This window comes from Notolabrus celidotus, chromosome 10 (genome assembly GCF_009762535.1).
Source record: "Notolabrus celidotus isolate fNotCel1 chromosome 10, fNotCel1.pri, whole genome shotgun sequence".
Lineage (NCBI taxonomy): Eukaryota > Metazoa > Chordata > Actinopteri > Labriformes > Labridae > Notolabrus > Notolabrus celidotus.
The window spans coordinates 6,008,722-6,028,796 of NC_048281.1; the positions used below are offsets into that span (position 1 = coordinate 6,008,722).

Below are 20,075 nucleotides of genomic sequence, written 5' to 3' on the forward strand. Positions count from 1 at the left end.
AATCTTGCCACAGGTTACAAATTTTCAATTTCCCCATGTTGAACGTGTTCTGAGGAGCTTACTTTTGGTTATCTGATATCTTTTCTGTGTTGGATTTACAGGAATCTCACAGCCATACAGAATTGATATATTTGAAGACTACATCTATGGGACTGGACTCAAACATCAGGTCTTTAAGATTCACAAGTATGGCAAACAACCGGCAGAGTTTCTGAACCTGGGGATCGAGAAGCCCACCAATGTGTTGATCTCACACCGTTACAAACAGCAAGATGGTATGTTGTTTTGGAATATGTTTTTATTTTTCCTAGTTTCTTATTGTGATATCTTATTAATAACCCTGTTGTTGCTATTTATTTGATTTAAGCTGTGATCCTTTATACTTTCATTGAAGACTCCCTATGTATGATATCTTCACACTTTCATGACTGCACATTATCATGGAATGTGTGGTGTGGTCAAATCTCCAGGGGGGTCATGTGTTTAGGACAGTCCATTTAACCTGCAAAACAACAGTAGTTAGCTAATAGCAGGTGCAGCTCAAAAGACAGTTCACTGTATATTATTATACACAAATTACATTGTAAGGATGTAAACAAAAGCTGCGTTATGTAAGAGGTTTTGTATGGTGAGCAGTATGGTTGTGGGAAATAGAACCCTGACCGAAGGGGTTCTATTTCCCATAATCACCTGCTAATCATACATAATTACTCCACTACTAACTTAAAAAAACAAACACGTTGGCAAAAAAACTTGATTAAAAGATAATGTTATTGGTTTAAATGGATCGATGTTTAAAGTTAAAAAAAATAAAAAATTCCCAGTGATTCCACGTCAGTTCGCGATCCATGGAGATTAATTCTTATCTCCATTTTGCAATCTATTTAACATTAAACTGTCCTCAATAAGCTCTACTGACACACTTTTACAGCTGTTTAGTATGTTTATAGTTGCACTTACGCCTCGCTGCTGTTTCTAGTATTGCTGGACAGAATCCAATATGAACATGTCTGTAACCTGCCAATTTAGCATGCTAACCAAAACTAATGTTTTAGCCACATTGTTTTGTTAAGAACGAAGACTAACGGTTTACCCTGACCATGCAGTCTATGGTGACAACTAGCAGAAGCAAAATCGTCCAGAACTCTTTTTTACAGATTGATTTGACATGATGTGTGATCAGTTTACCTCTGGTGTTGCTCATGTTAGTGCAAGCTGATAACCATTGTCAAGGGGTTTTGACTAGGGTTGCAAAGGGATGGAACATTTCCGGTTAATTTCCATTGGAAGTTAAGCTGGGGAATTTTGGAAATATTCCGAATTGGAAACTTTCCATGGGAATTATGTGAATTAATGACAATTTATGGGAATTAACTGAGAATTGAGGGTAATTTAATGGAAAGGTATAATATCCAAGCATAAATATTTGTGTTGTTATAAGCAGACTTCCATCCAAAATAATACAATTAAAACAGATTTATTTGTAAGTAGAACTTTATGAAGTATTAAATATTTGATTGAACAATCAATTATTTCATTGAAGAACAAAAACATGAATGTTGAGTTAAATATTTCTCATCCCTCCGACCCAACCCATTGATATTTGTAAGTTCAACATTAGTACCATACATCAAATTTGTTAAATATATTACCACATAATATCATCAAAACTTACTTCACTCTGTAGTCCACAGGCTTCAATAGTCTTGTGCTCGGGCTCAAAAATGTGGTCGAGGATTCTAGAAATCATGTGTGCATGTGATGGAGGAATGCACAGTGCATGTAGGGGGCATGGTCTCAATAGCCCTGCAGTAAGCAGTGTGCTATGTGCATGTGATAGAGGAATGGCATAGATATTCAACTATACTTGCATGAAATCTGGTTGTTTTGACCAATCAGAATCAAGCATCTTAATGGAATGGAATGAAATGGAAAATCAGTAAGAAAGCCAGGGAATAATAATGGTGAACTTTCTGTTTAGGATACAAGAGTACAGAGCTCCTTCTGGGACATGGAGGAAATACTATTTAAGATTTATTTTGAAAAAGCTTTGCAAGATCTCAAGAAACTTTAACAAGATCCTGCCAAACCTTTAGCGAGATTTAATCTCTTTGTATATTTAATGCCCAGCTCAAAATTAAATTGAACGAAACTTTCTCTAGAGTGAACGCTCTGCCGTTGTTGATGTTCCACTGTGCCAGCGATCAAAGGTAGGAAGTAGCCTTAATGAAATGCTTCTGCAGGATCTTGCAACAGTTTCTCTTTTCGTTTCCTCCTTAAGGACTCTGTACAAAAGTTTTTCTAGAATGAAATACTGTTATGGAAAAGTTAGAAAAAATATATACAATTAGTAATTGTGTATTAATAAAATATGTGCTATAAGCATGTTATGTCATGTATGGGTAAAAAAACAACTTCCAAAGGAACAGTAAGGGTCTGTAAAGAGAGTGATAAGATTGATTGAAGTTCTCTCTGAAAGGTATTACTGTTTCAGGTGAGCAAAGAAACAGAAAGAACACTCATCAGTTTCTTGAGACAAAGTCAATCCATATTGCCATGCCTCCTCACTCACTTTTCTCACGTAGTGGACCAGCTTCAGCTGTTTGTTTACAGCTCTGTGTTAATGGTTATGGAGCATTAGACAGCTCAGTCTCGGTCAGTTTTTTCACTTTGAGGGCAGCTGTTCCTTTCCCCAGAGACTCATTAGGCTGGCGGTGTAGTGTGCAGTCTGTGGGTAGGAGATGTGCACGGCCTGCAAAAAGCTATGACATGAAGGCTTGATATCTTCAGCAAAACCATAACAACCATTTAGATTTGTTCAGTGCTTTTATCCTTGTGTGTTGTGTCAGAAATTTGAGCACTGATTAATTTTGTTTTTTGTCCCATGTACCAGTGTTGTAACTGTTAATGAATTGTCAGACTGGAGTTAGATATCATGTAAAGCTGGGGTTTTCAAAGTGTGGAGAAATGAGCCTCCCCTGAAAGAAGAAGAACAAAAAAAAAACAGCTGTCCTTAAATGCCCCAAACAAGGGGTTTTGACTTTAAATAGTGACACCTTTGTTAATAAACATCTATTTTTAACCCTAAAACATGTTTTTTTAAGATTTCGAATATATACATATTTCGAAGCATCTTTAAAACTACCAAACACCATAAACTTCAAAATAAAACATCTCTGTTTTACCTCTTTAACACTTTTAAAAAATGTTTTAAGTATCTTTAATTTTGAAGATTTGAAATACATTTTTTTACATTTTTTTTATAGATTGAATTATATGGATCTTTGCTGTTAAGATTTCCAACATCTCTTTCTTTATTTTTTTACATCTTCCTTAAAGATCTCAAGCATCTTTATATTTAAAAGCCTTCTTAAAATGTTCTATTTTTTATTTATTTACACACCCATCTCACTGTCACACTTCAACACATATACAGTCCATTAAGTAAACTGAAAACAGACTCCAACACTGCCCAACTAAAATCAGACATTGTTTTTGAAATTGTACTCTGGTCAATAATACTCGACAACATCAAAGTGAGTCAGACAGCAAACTAAACCATTACTGTGCAGCTCATTGCTTTACATTTCAATGTCTTAACATTATGCAATAATCCTTTTCATATATGCTTTCAGCAACAAACCTATAGTCATTTTTGCTTCCTTATCTTACCGTGCTCATCTATTTTCTAGTGTAAACAATGAGTGTGTCTTTGATTGGCATAAGGTTTTAATGCTGGGATGCACAGTAAATTAAATAAACCTCTGCTTGCAGCCTTGACCTTGCTTTCATTACAGTTACTGCAGAAGACCCACACCAGTGGTTAAGATATTAACTTTGAATACTTGAGGTCATACATCCTCAGTGTTCTGCTCCCTCAGTGATCTGTGTTACTGACTGTTACTAAAACTCAATCCATTGCAGAACTTACCTAACCAGATGCTCACTTTGTTCCCACTTTGCACCCCTCTATGTCCTCTGGTGCCCCTGGGGAGGCATCCCTTACACTTTGAAACCAATGACGTAAAACATCAGTAGAAAGACTTTGTATCCATTTCCTTTTTTGCCTTTTTTTCTCTTTCTTTTTTTTTTGTTTGGCATTTAATCCTCAAGGTTTCCTACATTTACAATTATGTCGAGATACAATTAAAGCAAACCAAACTAACCAAAAACAGTAACGCTCAATGAAAACAGTCATGCCCTGAGGGACAAACAAGAGTGTCCATCTTTAGAGTCTTTGGTGAGTAATTTAATGTATTTGGAGCACAAAAACTAAAGGCTTTTCCAAGTTTTGAGTAAACATGGCTACTTGACAGGGTCCAGTAGTCCAGTTCAGCATAGATTTGATATATATAGGTGAAATTGCAATATGGGATCTATAGATAAAAAGATACAACATGGTTTGTATGTTCAATATTTATAATGGAGTACATAATTTATTATTATTATTATTATTATTATTATTATTATTATTATTATTATTATTATTATTATTATTATTATTATCATTATTAATAGTATTAATAGTATTATTAATAGTATTATTGTTATTATCATTTCTACCACTACTACAAATCATTATTACTATTTTTACTATTATTATCATTATTATTACTGCTACTACTACTACTTCACATTACTATTATTACTATTATTACCATTATTACTATTATTATTATTAGTAGTAGTAGTAGTAGTAGTAGTAGTATTAGTATTAATAATAATAATAATAATAATAATAATAATAATAATAATAATAATAATAATAATAATAAAAATTCCATGTATTTTTTCATATTTTAATTATTATTATTATTATTAGAAAATTGATTTGAGGTACATTTGTCCTCGTGTTTTCAGCAACACTAGACCTGGAAATCATTCCCCTGAAGAAACAAGCCTGTCCTCCTTTGATGTCGACAAGTTTTTATTGGAAGTCTTATTGGTCAATCAGGTGGAAGTGAAACTGACAAGTGAAATACTTTTGTTGTCAAAACTCTTCTGAGCACACAGTATTTTGTGTCCTTAAGTGCTCTATTAAGTACTTTCAAATAAAACATTTATGTCTGAGTTGTAAGTGCAAGACCCTTTCTGTGGCTTACTAATGCTCATTATCAATCTTGAACTTGTCATAACCCACCTTTGTAGAAGTGTTTGTGATTCTGATTGTTTGTGAGTACTGTTTCAAGAGATGTTTTTTTTTAATTTGTCTACCAGTTGTGGGCTGCGGCTAGGAAAGCACTTCAAAGTGCTGCTTAATCAATTAGACAACAGGAAGTTCTTAACACGCTCTGCAATCCTTGATTATTCAATCAGGAGATGAGGTCGGCATGTCATTCTAATACTTCTGCAAGTCATTCTTGTGCGCTGTACTTTTGTACCTCTCTATGCTTCGACATAATAACATCCTTCAAAACAGAAATTAAAGCACTTGAAATAAATAGCTTGACTCTAAGAATGAACAAACAATTTTCACAAACAAACGTGTCTGTCATCTCAGGCCAGACTGACAGATTACCTTCTTTGCTCTTTGTCATTCTCTCCACAGCATCAAATCCATGCCTGAGAATGTCTTGTGATTTCATGTGTCTGCTCAATCCGACGGGTGCCCGGTGCACCTGTCCAGAGGGGAAGGTACTGGTCAATGGCACCTGCAGTGATGTCATCATCTCAGGTAGGCTTACTCTTGCATTTAAGCCACAGTAATATTTCTTTGATTAAATTTTAAAATACAATGAATACTCTCAATAGCAATAGATACTTGCATGTAGGGCTGGGCGATAATTTGATAACAATAATTATTGTGATATTATTTTTCTCATTATAGATGTCACAAATGTTTGATAAAATTCAATATATTTAAACCTGTAATTACACCCCTGCACCACTAGAAAGGGGGGAAGCGCTAATGTGCTTTAAACGCTAGTTGCCACCCAACATTAGGCAGAAGAAGAAGAACAGCCAATCATGTCGCAGGGTGAGAGGTAGGCGGGGCTTAAAGACAATTGGAGTGGAATGTAAACATAGCTGAAACGAGCGACAGTGACACAGAAAAAAAACTCAAAACTACCAGCTCAGAGTCGTTAGTTACCCTGTGTCAACTCTGAGTTAGCTCTTAACTTAATACATTTCATTAAATATACTTTCAGGATGTGGGTAAAGGAAGAGCACAGAGACAACTTCTGCGGTGCATTTCCAACACGTTTAATGCCCACGGTTGGACAACTGAAGCCTGAATAACATGATGCTTTCACTGAACTGTGGGAAACAACATCACTCCGCCGTATCCCTTAGTAATCTCACAGGGGGAATGCATAACTCAAAACAATACTCTCCTAAACTGATACACATCTTTTTGTAAATGTAAATCAAATTATGTAAATTAATTCAACCTGAGGAAAATAAGAATCTACAAACTAAAACTTCACAAATACCTCATCTTACACAAAAGACCTGCTGCTTGTTAGCACCGCATAAAAAAAGAGATTCAAGAAGCTTATCAGAGAACAAAATCTCAGACACAATTTAACAAACCCTCGGGTTTCTTCTTTCACTCACGACCAACAATCTGCCTTTAATTTAAATGAAATATTGATTTGATAATTATCGATATCGACTGATATGAAAAATGTATCATGATAATATATTTTTAAATATCGCCCAGCTCTACTTGCATTCCTCATTTGGACTTGACTGCAGCATCCAAACTCAATTCAAGCAGACATCCATAGCTGTACACAGCTGGGACCAAACAAATTACATCCTAAAGCTTTTGCTGGTTGCTGAGGATGAACAACCCTCCTGCATGCAGGTTATGTCCATGCTCCCTCGCTTCCAAATTGAAGCCCACATCTGTACAGTCTTTGCTGTGTGCAATAAACTACAGCACAGTCAGTGATGGACTTTACTGTTGTGAAGGTGAACTGTGCCGTCCCCCCTGCGAGAATGGAGGCCGCTGCTTAGCCAATGAAAAAGGAGACTGGAGGTGCTACTGCTGGCCTGACTTTTCAGGCGAACGCTGTGAGGTCAACCACTGCACGGACTACTGTCTAAATGGAGGCACCTGCATGGGATCACCCCTGGGTAAGTCTACTGACAAACATACTTTCAAACAATATCTGCAGCAGGGTTCCTTCCACCAATTTGTGCAGCGCTGTATGGCTTCATATATAGTTTTCCTGCTTTTGTGTCCAGAACATATCAATTAACCTCTTAGTTGATTTTTATCAGTTACCAATTTGTAGTATTTTTCCCTCTTGAAATCCAGTGTGTATGCCAGAGAGAGTTTAAGTAATACAATCCAGCTGCAGTCTTTTAAATTCAGCTGTGGTCACACCAGACTCGCCTGAAAAAAAACTGTCACTGACATAAACAGGCATTTTCAATTCAGAGTCGCCTGCCCATTTCCTCCTGCACAGTGACCCAATGCATGATGACATTCAACCACATTTGTCTTCCTTTAAACTTCCACGCCTCTCACACCTCCACTCAATTTTGCCACGTTACATCTACCACTTGAGCAGTTTTTTGTCAGTGATGCTCCCGTCAAACCGGCCTGAAGTATCAACCCTCCATCACGTCAACGTCTTCTTTCATGCTTTCATGGTTCTAGAGCAACCAATTCCACTCCACAATTGATTGAATTTATATGAATATGCTGAAGTGTCATTGTTGGGATACAAGTAGAATTTATAGCTCTATTAAAAATGGTATCATTGATTTACAATCGTGTGCATCATCTCCGTACATAGCAATTATCCATAACATTTCAATTTCCATTTGTTATCACATAAACATCTCTGCAGAGCAATTGCCTTGATAAAAAGGTATAATTTATGTTTTCATACCACCCTCTGTCTTTTTAAAGCATATTATACAATCTGTTTACTTTGCAGACAGACTTTGTGACGCATGTCTGCTCAAAAGGAAGAAATGATCTATACTTTTATTTTAATTCTGATAAGGTGTTTGAAACAGCCCTATATGACAAAAAAGGGACCAAGATAACAACTACTGCTTTTCAAGCATAATTGAGTCTGTCTGTTAAGCACCAGAAGCATGCTGTGAAATCAACACAGCAGAGCTTTTAGCACTGAGTTACAGAAGCCGGGCTACTTTTGTCCTTCATTCACCATTTCAGTCCAACATCCCACATTTGATGAGGACTTGAATTCTTATTTATGGCAGACAACAGGGAACATAATTGAAGGTGTAATGTTTGTTGTGCTGCTGGAGACACTAACTATTCTGCTTCATCCATGCTGGACCATTGCTTTTTGTATTTTTCATATCAGAAGAGGCCTTGCTGCAGTGAACACATGTTTGTGAAGCGAAAGAGAAGTGGATAAATGATGAGTGGGGAGTATAGTCAGATTGGTTTCCACAAGCCCCTGCATTGTGATAGACAAAGAACTGCAAGCACTCCAGAATCAATTAGAGACTGAAAGACATTCCAGGTTTATGTGCCGTGTCCACTGCCGCCATTTTTTGCGCTGGGCGCACCCACAACCTCAATGTCAGAGCGCGTCTCACAAACGGTTACTGTTGCTCGGTCACAAAACTAATCCTGCGGCAGCTTCCCTAAGGAGCAACCGCTGGGTCTGTTTTAAAATGCTCCATATGCTTAAAACTTTCATTCAGTGTCATTTCTCCAAACTTGGAAATTGTACCTCGAAAAAACAAGTGTGATAACTTTTCTCCTCTGTACAGACCTCCGCCATTGTTGTTGACAAAGTTGATTTCGTGAGAATATGAGTGGGACGCAGAGTAAAATTCAAACAGGAAGTCAGGTTTCAAATGATTGTGGCAAACTACATGTACAAACTACAACATTTTGACTCCAATACCAAATGTGCTACGCTGTATACATCTAACCCTGAGTTCATGTACTATTATTGCAATGATTATTATAATGCCTGGACAAAATGAAGTACTCTCCAAACATAAACAAATACAGAAAAAAAATGCTATAAACAATATTTATAGTATGACAGAGTCCTAATGTATCTAAAAAATACATGACAGATCCCAGAAAATAACATTTTTTGACATCTCTCTCTCACCTGTGTCAGCTCAATAATGTGGAGAGACAGACTGACAACATGAGACTGCTTCAGATTATGATTATCTGGTTAGTTAGTGCATAATAAGACTCCAGTCAGTAGCAGTGGATGGCTAAGTGTCCTTCTGAAAACACCATGTTGCAGTTGTGTGTTTTCCTTGCGTGAAACTGCTTGATTCATTTTTGCTGCACTGTTGTTGTTTGCTATTGTCAGGTGATAACTGGTCAGAAAGCAGTTCTACTTATTGCACAGCTTGCCTCGTGGACTAATGTTTTGGATTAGGGACGAGTTAACTCCCAATTTTAATGAGGTATTTGTATGAAATGCTAATCAATTCTGATGCATACACTGGCAAACAATTTATAATCCCCCTACATGGACCTGAAGCAGACCAACTGGTCTCCATGGGTGCCAATCGTCCGCCTGTACCTAAAAGAGATGGATCAGAGTTGCTATGATTAACAGAATGGTGGCTCATTTTTCACTAGAGTTGACTATATTGGTTTGCCTTGTTGATAGACACAAACATGTAAGCTAACAGTGTGTTCTTTAAAAAATGGCCACACATATGTGAACAAAAGGGTCATGCCGCTCAAACAGGAAGTGTGTTTGTTAGGAGGTGTTTCAGCCTTAACCCTATGGGGTCTAGGGTATAATTGGCTGTTTTTGACTAATTTTGATTCAACCTTTATATTTCCCCTTAAAAACATTTTACCTTGCCTTGTTTGGTGTCTTTTTTCAGCACAACCCAACAAGTGTGCCTATGCAGTTATTTTTTCATTTTAACATAAAGTTTTAACACAAAATCACCCAAAAAACATAAAATCTGAATGGGAAAAAGTTCGATTTTTAACTGTGAAAAACAAAAACATGTTTTATGAACCATTTTTAAAACATAGAATGCAAATATAACTTTTAAATTTCAAAAAAATATGTTCAAATTGAGTAAACAACAAAGATGTGAATGTAAGACTCTGAAGGAATGGTGAGTGTTAATAGTGATAAAAAAGAATTATTCATATCAGGATTTTTCAGCACAGACATCACTCATGAGTAGAATCAATGCTTTATAAGTTCTGGTCTTTTATGCTTTCTTAACCTTTCTCCCTCTTTGTCCAGGTAAGCCCACATGCCGCTGTCCTGTTGGCTTCTCAGGGCCTTACTGCGAGAGGAGGATCTGTGACAACTACTGTTTGAACGGAGGAACATGTGACGTCACCCAGGGGAACCAGCCGGTGTGTCGCTGTATGGCAGAATATACCGGAGACCGTTGTCTTTACCGTGAGTCCTCCTCCTGTTAGCTTGCAGCAAATAAAGCCACAACTCTTTGCCTTTGTTTGATTGACATTAGCCTTTCAAGCCTCGCCACAAAAACACTCCTAACAAAGCAATGATTTGAATTCAGTTATGCTGCAAAATCTATAGAACTCTGCTGCTCACAAACAGAGTAGAACAAAAACAAACCCCTGAGAATGTTTTCTCTTTCCACAAACACCACATTTGCATCTATTTACAGATAAAGAAAGCCAAAGAACTACAATCAAACAACCTTTGGGTGTTTCTGTTTTGAAGTGATAATATATTTTCTTTTTGCATCGCTTTTTCATAATTGTTTGTGGGGAAAACAATTTAAACTGAACATCATTAGTATTTCCCCACCACTGCTGCCCAAGGGTGATATGTTCTCATCTGTGGCTTGATTTCATTTGATGTGGATAATTAAGTCCCATTAAAGCTATGTGCAATTCCAATCAAACCAACTTAAACTATGTTCCCTTCTTCTAATGAGGCACTTCCCTCTCTTTGAATATTTAACAGACATCTGTCATCACTACTGTGTGAACTCCAAGGCCTGCACGCTATCGAGTAGTGGCTATGTGGAGTGTGTGTGTCCTGCCAGGTTTGAGGGAAACAAGTGTGAGATGGACAAGTGTCTACGGTGCCATGGAGCTCCGTGCCTCATTAACGAGGATACAGGAGATGTGGTTTGCAAGTGAGTGCTTTGTATCTGTCCACTATTTTTGCCCCTCATCAATTTTGCTATAATGTTACAGTCCGCTTCATTTATGGAAAAATAATTAGTTCCACTGTGTATTCTCCATTTGGAGCTGCTCTATCCTAAGACTGTGGGCCTTAAGAATTGATTTTATCAAAACCCCAAAATGTATCTGGCAACAGTCAACTGTAGTTAAGGTTTCTGGTGTGTCAGTGAATTAAAGCCTCTGGAAACGTAAATGGAATATTTAAAATTCATATAGAATATCAGAATGTAAAGTGAAATCAAGCATCAACAAAAATCTAAGTGTGGGCGTGTCTGCTAAATCTATAATTGACAGGTCAAGAGAGAGTTCACAGCCTGCATATTTGAGCTGTCTGACTCTGAATCTAAAGACATAAAAACACCAGAATCTGAAAATTTAAAATGTTCTCTGAGTGCTGAGTTACAAAATACTTCAAATCTGAACTTATGGGGTGCTGATGGCCTAGCGGTCTAAGTGCCTCACGTATAGAGGCTATAGTCCTCGTCGCAGAGGTCGCTGGTCCAACTCCTGGCTGCTCGACCATTTACTTCTTCCCCCACTCTCTACTCCCCCACATATCCTGTCTCTCTTCAGCTGTCCTATCCATTAAAGGCCAAAATGCCCAAAACATATAACTAAAAAATAAAAATCTGATCTAATACCATTGATTACTTTTATCACTTTGTAGTCTCCATGTTTGGGGCATTAGGACCATGTGACGCCCGGAGCAGCGGAGGCTGAAGTGCAGGATCACGGCTCCGGGTGATAGAAGTAGCTGTTTGGTTAAACTCTTAGTTGTTTGGGGAAAGTTAGTGAGTCATATGCAGCACTGCTTTAGCCACTCGGCCGCGGCTCAACTCAACCACGGCCCAAAGTTTCCCTAAATCCACCGCAGTTAGGAAATAAAAAAATGACAACAAGCTGTCATCTTCACAGGTGAATGTGCAGACAGGGACACACGAGCACAGCGGTGCAAAGAGCAGAGGGACAGCTATACAGACAGATTACAGGCAGTGCGTGATTAGCAAGCAAGCTAACTGCATGCTACTACAACACTGAGTCTGCTCAGACTTAAGGAGGCGTCTGAGCAGGAGCGGAGTAGGTTTGTTGAACATGTGTGCACGTGACTCTGTGTTTTCTTTACGATTGGTTAGATTATTTATTTCATCATAAATATCCAAGTTAACCCCGCCTTCATTATCGTAGCGTTGGAACGTTATCAAAAACTTAACCGATAAGATTAAAAGAAAATGGATAAGGTTCAATTCTGATTAGGGTTTATTGTTGGTATAATTTTTCTCAATATGAATATATCAAATGTTTTGTAAATATTTGATGTATTCAAACCTGTTATTACAACCCCTGACCACTAGAAAAGAAGGGGCCATTAATGTGCCTTCACCACCCATTAGACCAAAGAAAAACAAGCTATCAGAGAACTAAATCACAGTTTCTTCAAATTTCACTCAGGACCAAAAATTTGCCTTTAGATTGAAATGAAATGATGATTTTATACTTATCGTGAGAGTTATCGATATGGACTGAAAAATATTATCGTAATAGCATCTTTTTAAATATCGCCCAGCTCTAGTTCTAATATTTAAATGTATATAATAGTATGTACAGGTGACTATAAATATCATAGGTAGAAGGTTTTTGTTGATTTGGGTTACCAGAGGCTTTAAGAGCCAAGTCTTCATCTTTATATAAAGTATGTATACTGAACTACTGCTAACTAATGTTATGCCTCTTGTAAAAGTACATTTTCGTGCCTCTCACAAGTATCCATTATTTCTTCGCCCTCTAGTTGTACAAATGGTAGAATAGCACCAAGCTGTCAGCTGTGTGACGGATATTGCTACAATGGAGGCACCTGTCACCTGGACCCTGACACCAGCCTGCCTTTCTGTCAGTAAGTCACTGCTTAATGGGTGAAGGATAGTGGGGAAAAATTGAATGTTCTCCACTATCATTCGCACTCTTATTGTTTCCATCCTAATGCTCTGTGTCCCAGAAAGCCTGGCCTTAAATCACCAGGGGTTATCATTTCCCTGCGAGAAGAACAGAACCAGATAGATGTCTTCCTTTGGAAAGAAATCCTTAAGTTGAGGGACAGCTTGATGCCAGTATGTTGAAGCCACCGCACAGCAGGGGGCTGAGTGCTAGTACGCCGTCTTAGGCTGTTTGACACCTCGCTGTGGCTTACGGTTTTTAGGCAGATAAGAAATGGTTTCAAAACCTCTTCAAGCCTGCCATTCTGAACATATCACACTGTTCCTTCTTGCAGTTAAGAGCTGATGTCAGGCCACACTGACACTCTTCAACAGTAGGTTTTAGATGTTTGCTCCCTCTGAAAAGGGGTAGCTGAGGTATGTTTCAGTAGAACTTGCCATATGATTCCACGTCAGAAGCTTGCAACAAAGTAAAGCTTGACAGGCGGATGTAAGGAAATCATTGTTAAAGACTTTTGAAAGCAATGCCATAGATTTATACAACCTGAGCCATAATCACATGCAGTGGTGTATTAAAAACATCCTCAAGGAGGAAATTGGAAATCCATTTCAAAAGCCAACTCTCTATTTTTTTAAACTGCCCATTGTCCAACGCAGTGAGATGGAGATCACTCTCAAATTCAAGGGAATAAAATCAATTTCTATGCAAATGATCCCATCCTAGTCGATGAGGTTAACAGATCCTGATAATGTGCTTCATTGTTTGCTGCAAAGAATGGAGATTATGTGAGATGATGGATATGTCTGTGTTAAGAAATCATAATGTTTGACCCCACTACACTGAATAAATGTATATTTCATCAAGCACTTTGAAAGCCAAAACCTGGCAGAACAGAGCTGCCTCATTGAAATGAAAGAATCCTTGCAGTAAAAACTGAAATAGGTGGTTGAGATTTTCAACTGTAAAGACAGTGCCCAGTTGTTAACCTCTAAGTCTCAACCTTCATAAAAGCAAGGCTATAAATTTGTTTTATTTTGATAAATCAAATGCTCTGAAAAGTAAAGATAAAAGGATTGTTGTTTTTCTTTGACCATCAGAGACCAGTGACAAACCTGGCTTGTCATTTTATTGATCATGCATCTAATAATCATGATTAACTCCCTTTATACACACCTACCTACCTTTTACACACCAGTCAGTGTTCTTATTACGCATGACAAGTATCGTCCAAAAACAGGGCTTAAAACTAGCTATGGCTAATTCGCTTATATCACAGAAGAGTTGTAGATAACTTTTTAAGCTATTTTGGACATAGAAATCAACATAATCATTGGTCACTGTTTTGTTTTAAGATTTTAATGATGTTATTTTATCTTTATTAAAAATGTCAGTATTCATCATTATGCAGATGATACATTCCTGTATGGCTTGTCTGATACTGCACAGATTGCCCTGAAGTAAGATTTGAATCCAAACAAGACAGGACAACTTTTTACAATAAATGTGTTTCCAAATCTGTACAGACATGCCTTTGCTACACAGCTAACCCCCCCAGATTGGTTTTATCATTCTACCAAAGATGTGTTACTTTTGACAGTTCTTCCTCTTATTGTTGAATTCTGCATTACAAGGTTAGACAGACTTTTTGATAGTAGGATAGTTTGGTTTCCATTTAGTGAGAAAAATAGATGACTTTCCTGTTTAAGTGTTCCTGTAGTCACTATGAAACACATTCAAGTTATTAATTAGTTATCAAAGTCCAATTAGCAAACACTTAAGTGAGGAAACTACTTATTTTTTTGTGCGCACATACAGATCCTTGAAAATATTATTTCACGCAATCAAATTAAAACATGGTTGGTTATTCTCTTCATGTGTTTTCTTTTGTTTAAATTAATTGTATTTTTTTTCTCCTTTTTTTAATTGTGGTCTTAACTTCAACACAGTCAAGATATCCCTGTGATGTTTTATTGACATTTCTAAAAAAAAAAAAAAGAGAGAGAGATTGGATAAATGAATTAATATGATAGAAGGAAATTTCAATAACAAACTTTATTGATGACATGGGAAATTTAGTTTGAAAGGGTCAGCAACTTCAGTAATTAACAGGAGGCACTCCAATCCTCTTCAAACATGCTTTTAAACCCTACAGTAGTAGTCTTTTAGTGCATGCCAATGTGCTTGAAGGTGTGCCGTTTTTGTTTGTTTTTGTTGGATACTGATAAAACTTTGAAATCGATTATCTTGTTTATTTGTTCAAAGTTGGCCACCTAAAGCTTCAACCCTAAAATAATTTGAATCAATTTTTTAAAAAGAATTTCAGCAACAACATGTCTCTTTTTTCTTTCTCTCTACAACTACACTTCAACAACTGCCTAAACGCAGGTGCGATCAATTCACTAACAACTGTCTTTGGATTACAGGCTCACAAAGTCACACCATGTCCTAACAGCATGTGAGCATCAAATATTGTGTTGGATCATGTCGCATCACGTTACATCAGGTAGCAACACAGCTCGCTGTCCAAACTGCACCAAATATGCGCTCCTCTCCGTCTCATAGAGACGAGCTGCAGACTTCTGAGATCAAAGAGCATTTTCTACCTTCCTGGAATTTATAAACAGTAAAACAGGACTGCCCCTGGTATTAACACAACTCGAGGCACAACATTTCAACTAGATATGGGTATTATTACTCCACCACTCCACTTTGTTAAAAACTAATTCCAAGATCATTAAATATTTTCTTAATTGACACTCCCAGCCCCTTGCTGCTCTCTCTCCAGCCAGCTGCCAATTGTATTAAGGTTTATTATTGAAATGAGGCGGCAAACAGGTAACTCCTCATCTGATGTTCATGAATTAACTGCTCCTCATCCATGTTTATGCCAGTGATAGACATTAATTTAATTAAATCTAGCTGATTGTCACTGATGCTTGCATTGCATGCTTTTAGGACATGGTGTGAAAGTATGTCTTTTATCAGCTACAAGGGTTATTTGTGTGGCATAATGTTGGACTTGTTTGTTATTCTTTTCCAAAACTCTGAAAGGGTGTCATCAGGATGCATAGGTCTTTTATGATTCTAGAATTCAAATATGAAAAGGTCATTTTAAAGCACAGTTGAGTTACAGTTTGGTTTAGTTGAAGGTGTTCAGGTTCAAACATTGTTGTTGTCTTCTTACTTAAAGCATTCTAATCCTTCCACAAGATTGTGACAGTTTTCCAGCACCAGCGGATTCTAGGAATTTTTAATACTGCTTTTGAAAATGTGTAATTATTATGAAAGCATTTCACTATGCCTGACTGCCTCTGTGCCTGCTGTTTCTGTTACTGCTTATTCTGATTGAAGATTTCTTTAAGTGTGTACCTCAGGTCTAATGCCATAACTGACCTTCCCACAGCTTTTGTTTGTGGAATATGAAACATCTGTGATTTCAACAAAGCTAAGGGATGGAAATGTTAACTCACGATTATTCTCTCCCAACACATTTTGTTCTGTTGACATGCTTATTCTGTCATGCATTGACTTCTAGCATCAGAGATCAATCAACTTATTGAACTTTATGAAAACTCTGTTTACCTTAAAGCTGCTGTGAGGAACTTTTGTATTGATTCTGGCGCCCCCTTTTGGACAAAGTGATACTTATCGCTTGTCCTATGCATGCAAAAGTAGTGTTTTCAACAAAAACCTCATCCTGTTGTCTTTTAACAGTGAACTTTATCAGGCAATGTGTCAAGTTTCCACGAGATGTCCATCATGGTCTGACACCTACTCCCTCAGGGCGGTTTCAGGCATTAAAAATGTCAACAGAGAAAGTGCCAGTGTTGCTGCTGATGGTCTTGTTGGCTATTGAAGGTCATAAAGAGGCATCGGTATCATTTTCAGTCTGTTTCTCAGCCAGTTCAAAACTCCTCACAGGGCCTTTAAATTTGCTTATGCAAATACTGCAATCTGCCATCTTAACTCTACTGGTTATACAAATACACACTGGTAAAAGTTCTGTTCTAGACTGGTATGGAAGTTATATCATTGTACCTTTTGTTTCCATTCAATGAGATTCTGAGTGAACTTTTCTGCATCAAGAACAGAATCCTTAAGGTCTGGTTGTACTTCTGCTAACTGTATTAACACATATTTTACCTTTACCATGTTGCTAATATAAAGAGCTGCTAAACATCCTGTCATTCCTATGTATTCTGTTCTATTGTTTAATGTTTTTGTGTGTGGAATATATATGTGGAAATCTAAGTACAAAGCAGAATGATTGCATTTTGTGTTTTTTCTTAAATTGTGTAGGATGTGTAGGATGTGTTAATCATTTTCTCAACACAGGTATCTTCAAAATGTACATGTATGGGTGTGTTCTTTAAATATCTTTCTTATATAGATATCCCAAGCTGATTGGAATACATGCATAACAGTTCTTTTTTATTGACCACAAATATTTCTGTTTAGTCTTCCTTATGCAATCACATCTTACTGCTCAGAAAACTCAGATCTGTTAGACTACTGTAACAATTGTCTCTTTCAGATGTTCCTCTCACCTCTCAGTGAACTTGATTTGTTCTGATATTATTTGTTCTGCCTATTTGCTCATTGCACACACAACACTGACTTTCTCCATCTTATGAGCAAAGCTACTGAAAGGGATTAAGTATGTCAGTCTCCATTCATCAAAAAAAGCAAACAGTTCAACAGTATACATTCTCTGGGCCCTTTTATCACTCCAAACACAATTTTTTGCAGTTGCACGTCAGGGTTCAAGAACCAACGTTGTGATGAGCTGGCCAACCCCTGCGATTACTTCTGTCAGAATGAGGGGATGTGCACATTAACAGCTCTTAACAAACCACGCTGCAAGTAGGTCCTTCTCACCTCTCCAGCTGTATTCAGAGCCCACTCACTCCCTTTGTCCACACCCCCACCTCAACTCCATCTGGCTCCATTTCAGCCTCAGCCCAGTATACGGCCTGTTTTACACAGTCCAGCCTTGTAACAACTTATCATGCAATAAGTGCTGACTTATCTGATGACTTATCAAAAGGTAATGTTAAAAAAGATGCAAAATTGAAAATTATAATGCAATGACCTTGAAGTAACAAAGGAATATTATACCACTAGAGTTTGATGACATTCTATTATTTTTGGTCAGGCATAGTTACATTTACTAATTGTTCTCAGCCACTTGAGATTGTATCATTTGACTCAGTTTTGTCTCACCATCTTGGATTCGAGAATGAAAGGTCAACAAGCTTACTTTAATTAGTAAGAATGTAAAATTGTAGTCAAACATTGTTGCTTTTGGAGGTTTTGCACGCCCTACAAACAGACACATACAACAGTCGCATTGGGGCTTTTTTGAATTGGAACAAGAGAGAAAGTGTTTTCCTATCTATTTTATATTTTAGCAAGATATCCACCTAAAGTAAAACTACTTCATGTCTTAATATATTTTATTCACCAGTGAAAAGACAATTAATTTTCCCAGAAATAAATATGGTATAATATATTTTGCTTTAACTTTGTATTAGAAGTGCGTTCAGGAAGTATCATGCGGTTGCCTTATGTATATTATTAGAAGATGTTGACAAATTACCAGTCATAAGGACTTAAGATTGAGTGCAGTTAACTCTCAATAAAAGCTAACGGTATTACTACGTGAGGTAATACTCAATGTGTTGAATTTAGATTCCATTTAGTTTGCCTTGATAAAACAATATGTAACCTTCTTGGTGAATTTTGGAAGTGCAGATAAGGAGATTTTTGGATTCCTTTACATTACCGAACTAGCTCACAACTCTTGTTCCCAATTTTTGGGCTAAGCTAACTAGCTGCTGACGGTAGCTTATTTTTTACTGCACAAACATGAAATTGTATATTAAAAGAAAGAAGTTGACAAATAAACAGGCAGAAGGACTTAAAATGGAGTGCAGTCAGCTCTCTGAAGATAATACAGTCTAAAATTATTATTATGTGAGGTAATAGGCAAAGTGTTGAATCGTAATTCCATTCAGTTTGCCTTGATAAGACAATGTATAATACAATGTCTTGGGGAATTTTTAGAGGGCAGATAAGGAGATTTTGGTTTTCTTGACAAACAACAATACAGTAAGGGCCATGAATATAGAAACCTAAATCTAAATCTCTAAACAAATTTAGTGTATGTAAAAAGAAAAGTATAAAAGTAGTATTAAAAGACATAAATAAACTAGTTACAGATGAAATAACAGTATTGCACTTGGGTATCGAGGTAATTGCACAGGGGATCAAAGCATTGTACATGTATTGTGATATTGAATTTTACCTTTTATATGATTAATTATTTTACAATGAGTGGTAACCAAAGTTAAGTCACAATAAATTGAAGCATCATCCCTGACAAAGAGCTTGAACTTTGCTATCTTATTACAATTTCTACGAGAATATACTAATAAGGCACTTACGACATTATCAGTTGTTGCACGACTCTGTACTTTTGCTGCCCCTCACTGACACCCATCCACCCATCTCATGCAGTCCTCAGCCAGAACACAATAATTCGAAGAAAATCTGCGCATTTAAGAACCGTGCATGATGGAAATTTGTATATTTTGTCACCAACCAGTCATCAAGTATACGTATATACTACTTAGCAGAACATCTCATCAGTAATTGGTGTTATTGTCCAGCATTCAACACAGGTTAAGAGATTTCATTGTGTTTAAAGGAATCAGTTGTTTCATGGTTTAAGCTTCTTAGAGGAGATCAAAACTCCCTGTTGCCTTTAATTTCCCATTAAAATTCATGTCAATGTGACATTTCATTCAAGGAGAGCCTGATTTATGTCCTCTTTGTATGGGGCTGCATCCTTATTTTTTGTAACCTGACAGTCAGATTCTTAGACTGCATGTAATCGAGAGTATTTTCATTCTGTCATCATCCAGTCGCACCTACCAGATCACCCATGCTTTACAGACCCATCTGCGTCAGTCGTGTGAAATTAGATATCACCTCCTTTAACAAGGGTCATACATCACGCCCATCGGATCCCATTGAG

General features: G+C 37.1%; 1 protein-coding gene across 1 annotated transcript in view; it reads left to right on the forward strand.

Moving 5' to 3' along the window:
* Nucleotides 1-20,075, forward strand: part of lrp1bb (low density lipoprotein receptor-related protein 1Bb) — a 426,184-nt gene that overhangs the window by 397,578 nt on the left and 8,531 nt on the right. The window contains exons 83-89 of the mRNA XM_034694098.1: nt 102-275; nt 5,549-5,674; nt 6,919-7,083; nt 10,182-10,343; nt 10,881-11,055; nt 12,891-12,995; nt 17,786-17,899. Of these exons, the coding sequence (XP_034549989.1) occupies nt 102-275; nt 5,549-5,674; nt 6,919-7,083; nt 10,182-10,343; nt 10,881-11,055; nt 12,891-12,995; nt 17,786-17,899 (1,021 nt within the window). The remainder of the gene's footprint in view (nt 1-101; nt 276-5,548; nt 5,675-6,918; nt 7,084-10,181; nt 10,344-10,880; nt 11,056-12,890; nt 12,996-17,785; nt 17,900-20,075) is intronic.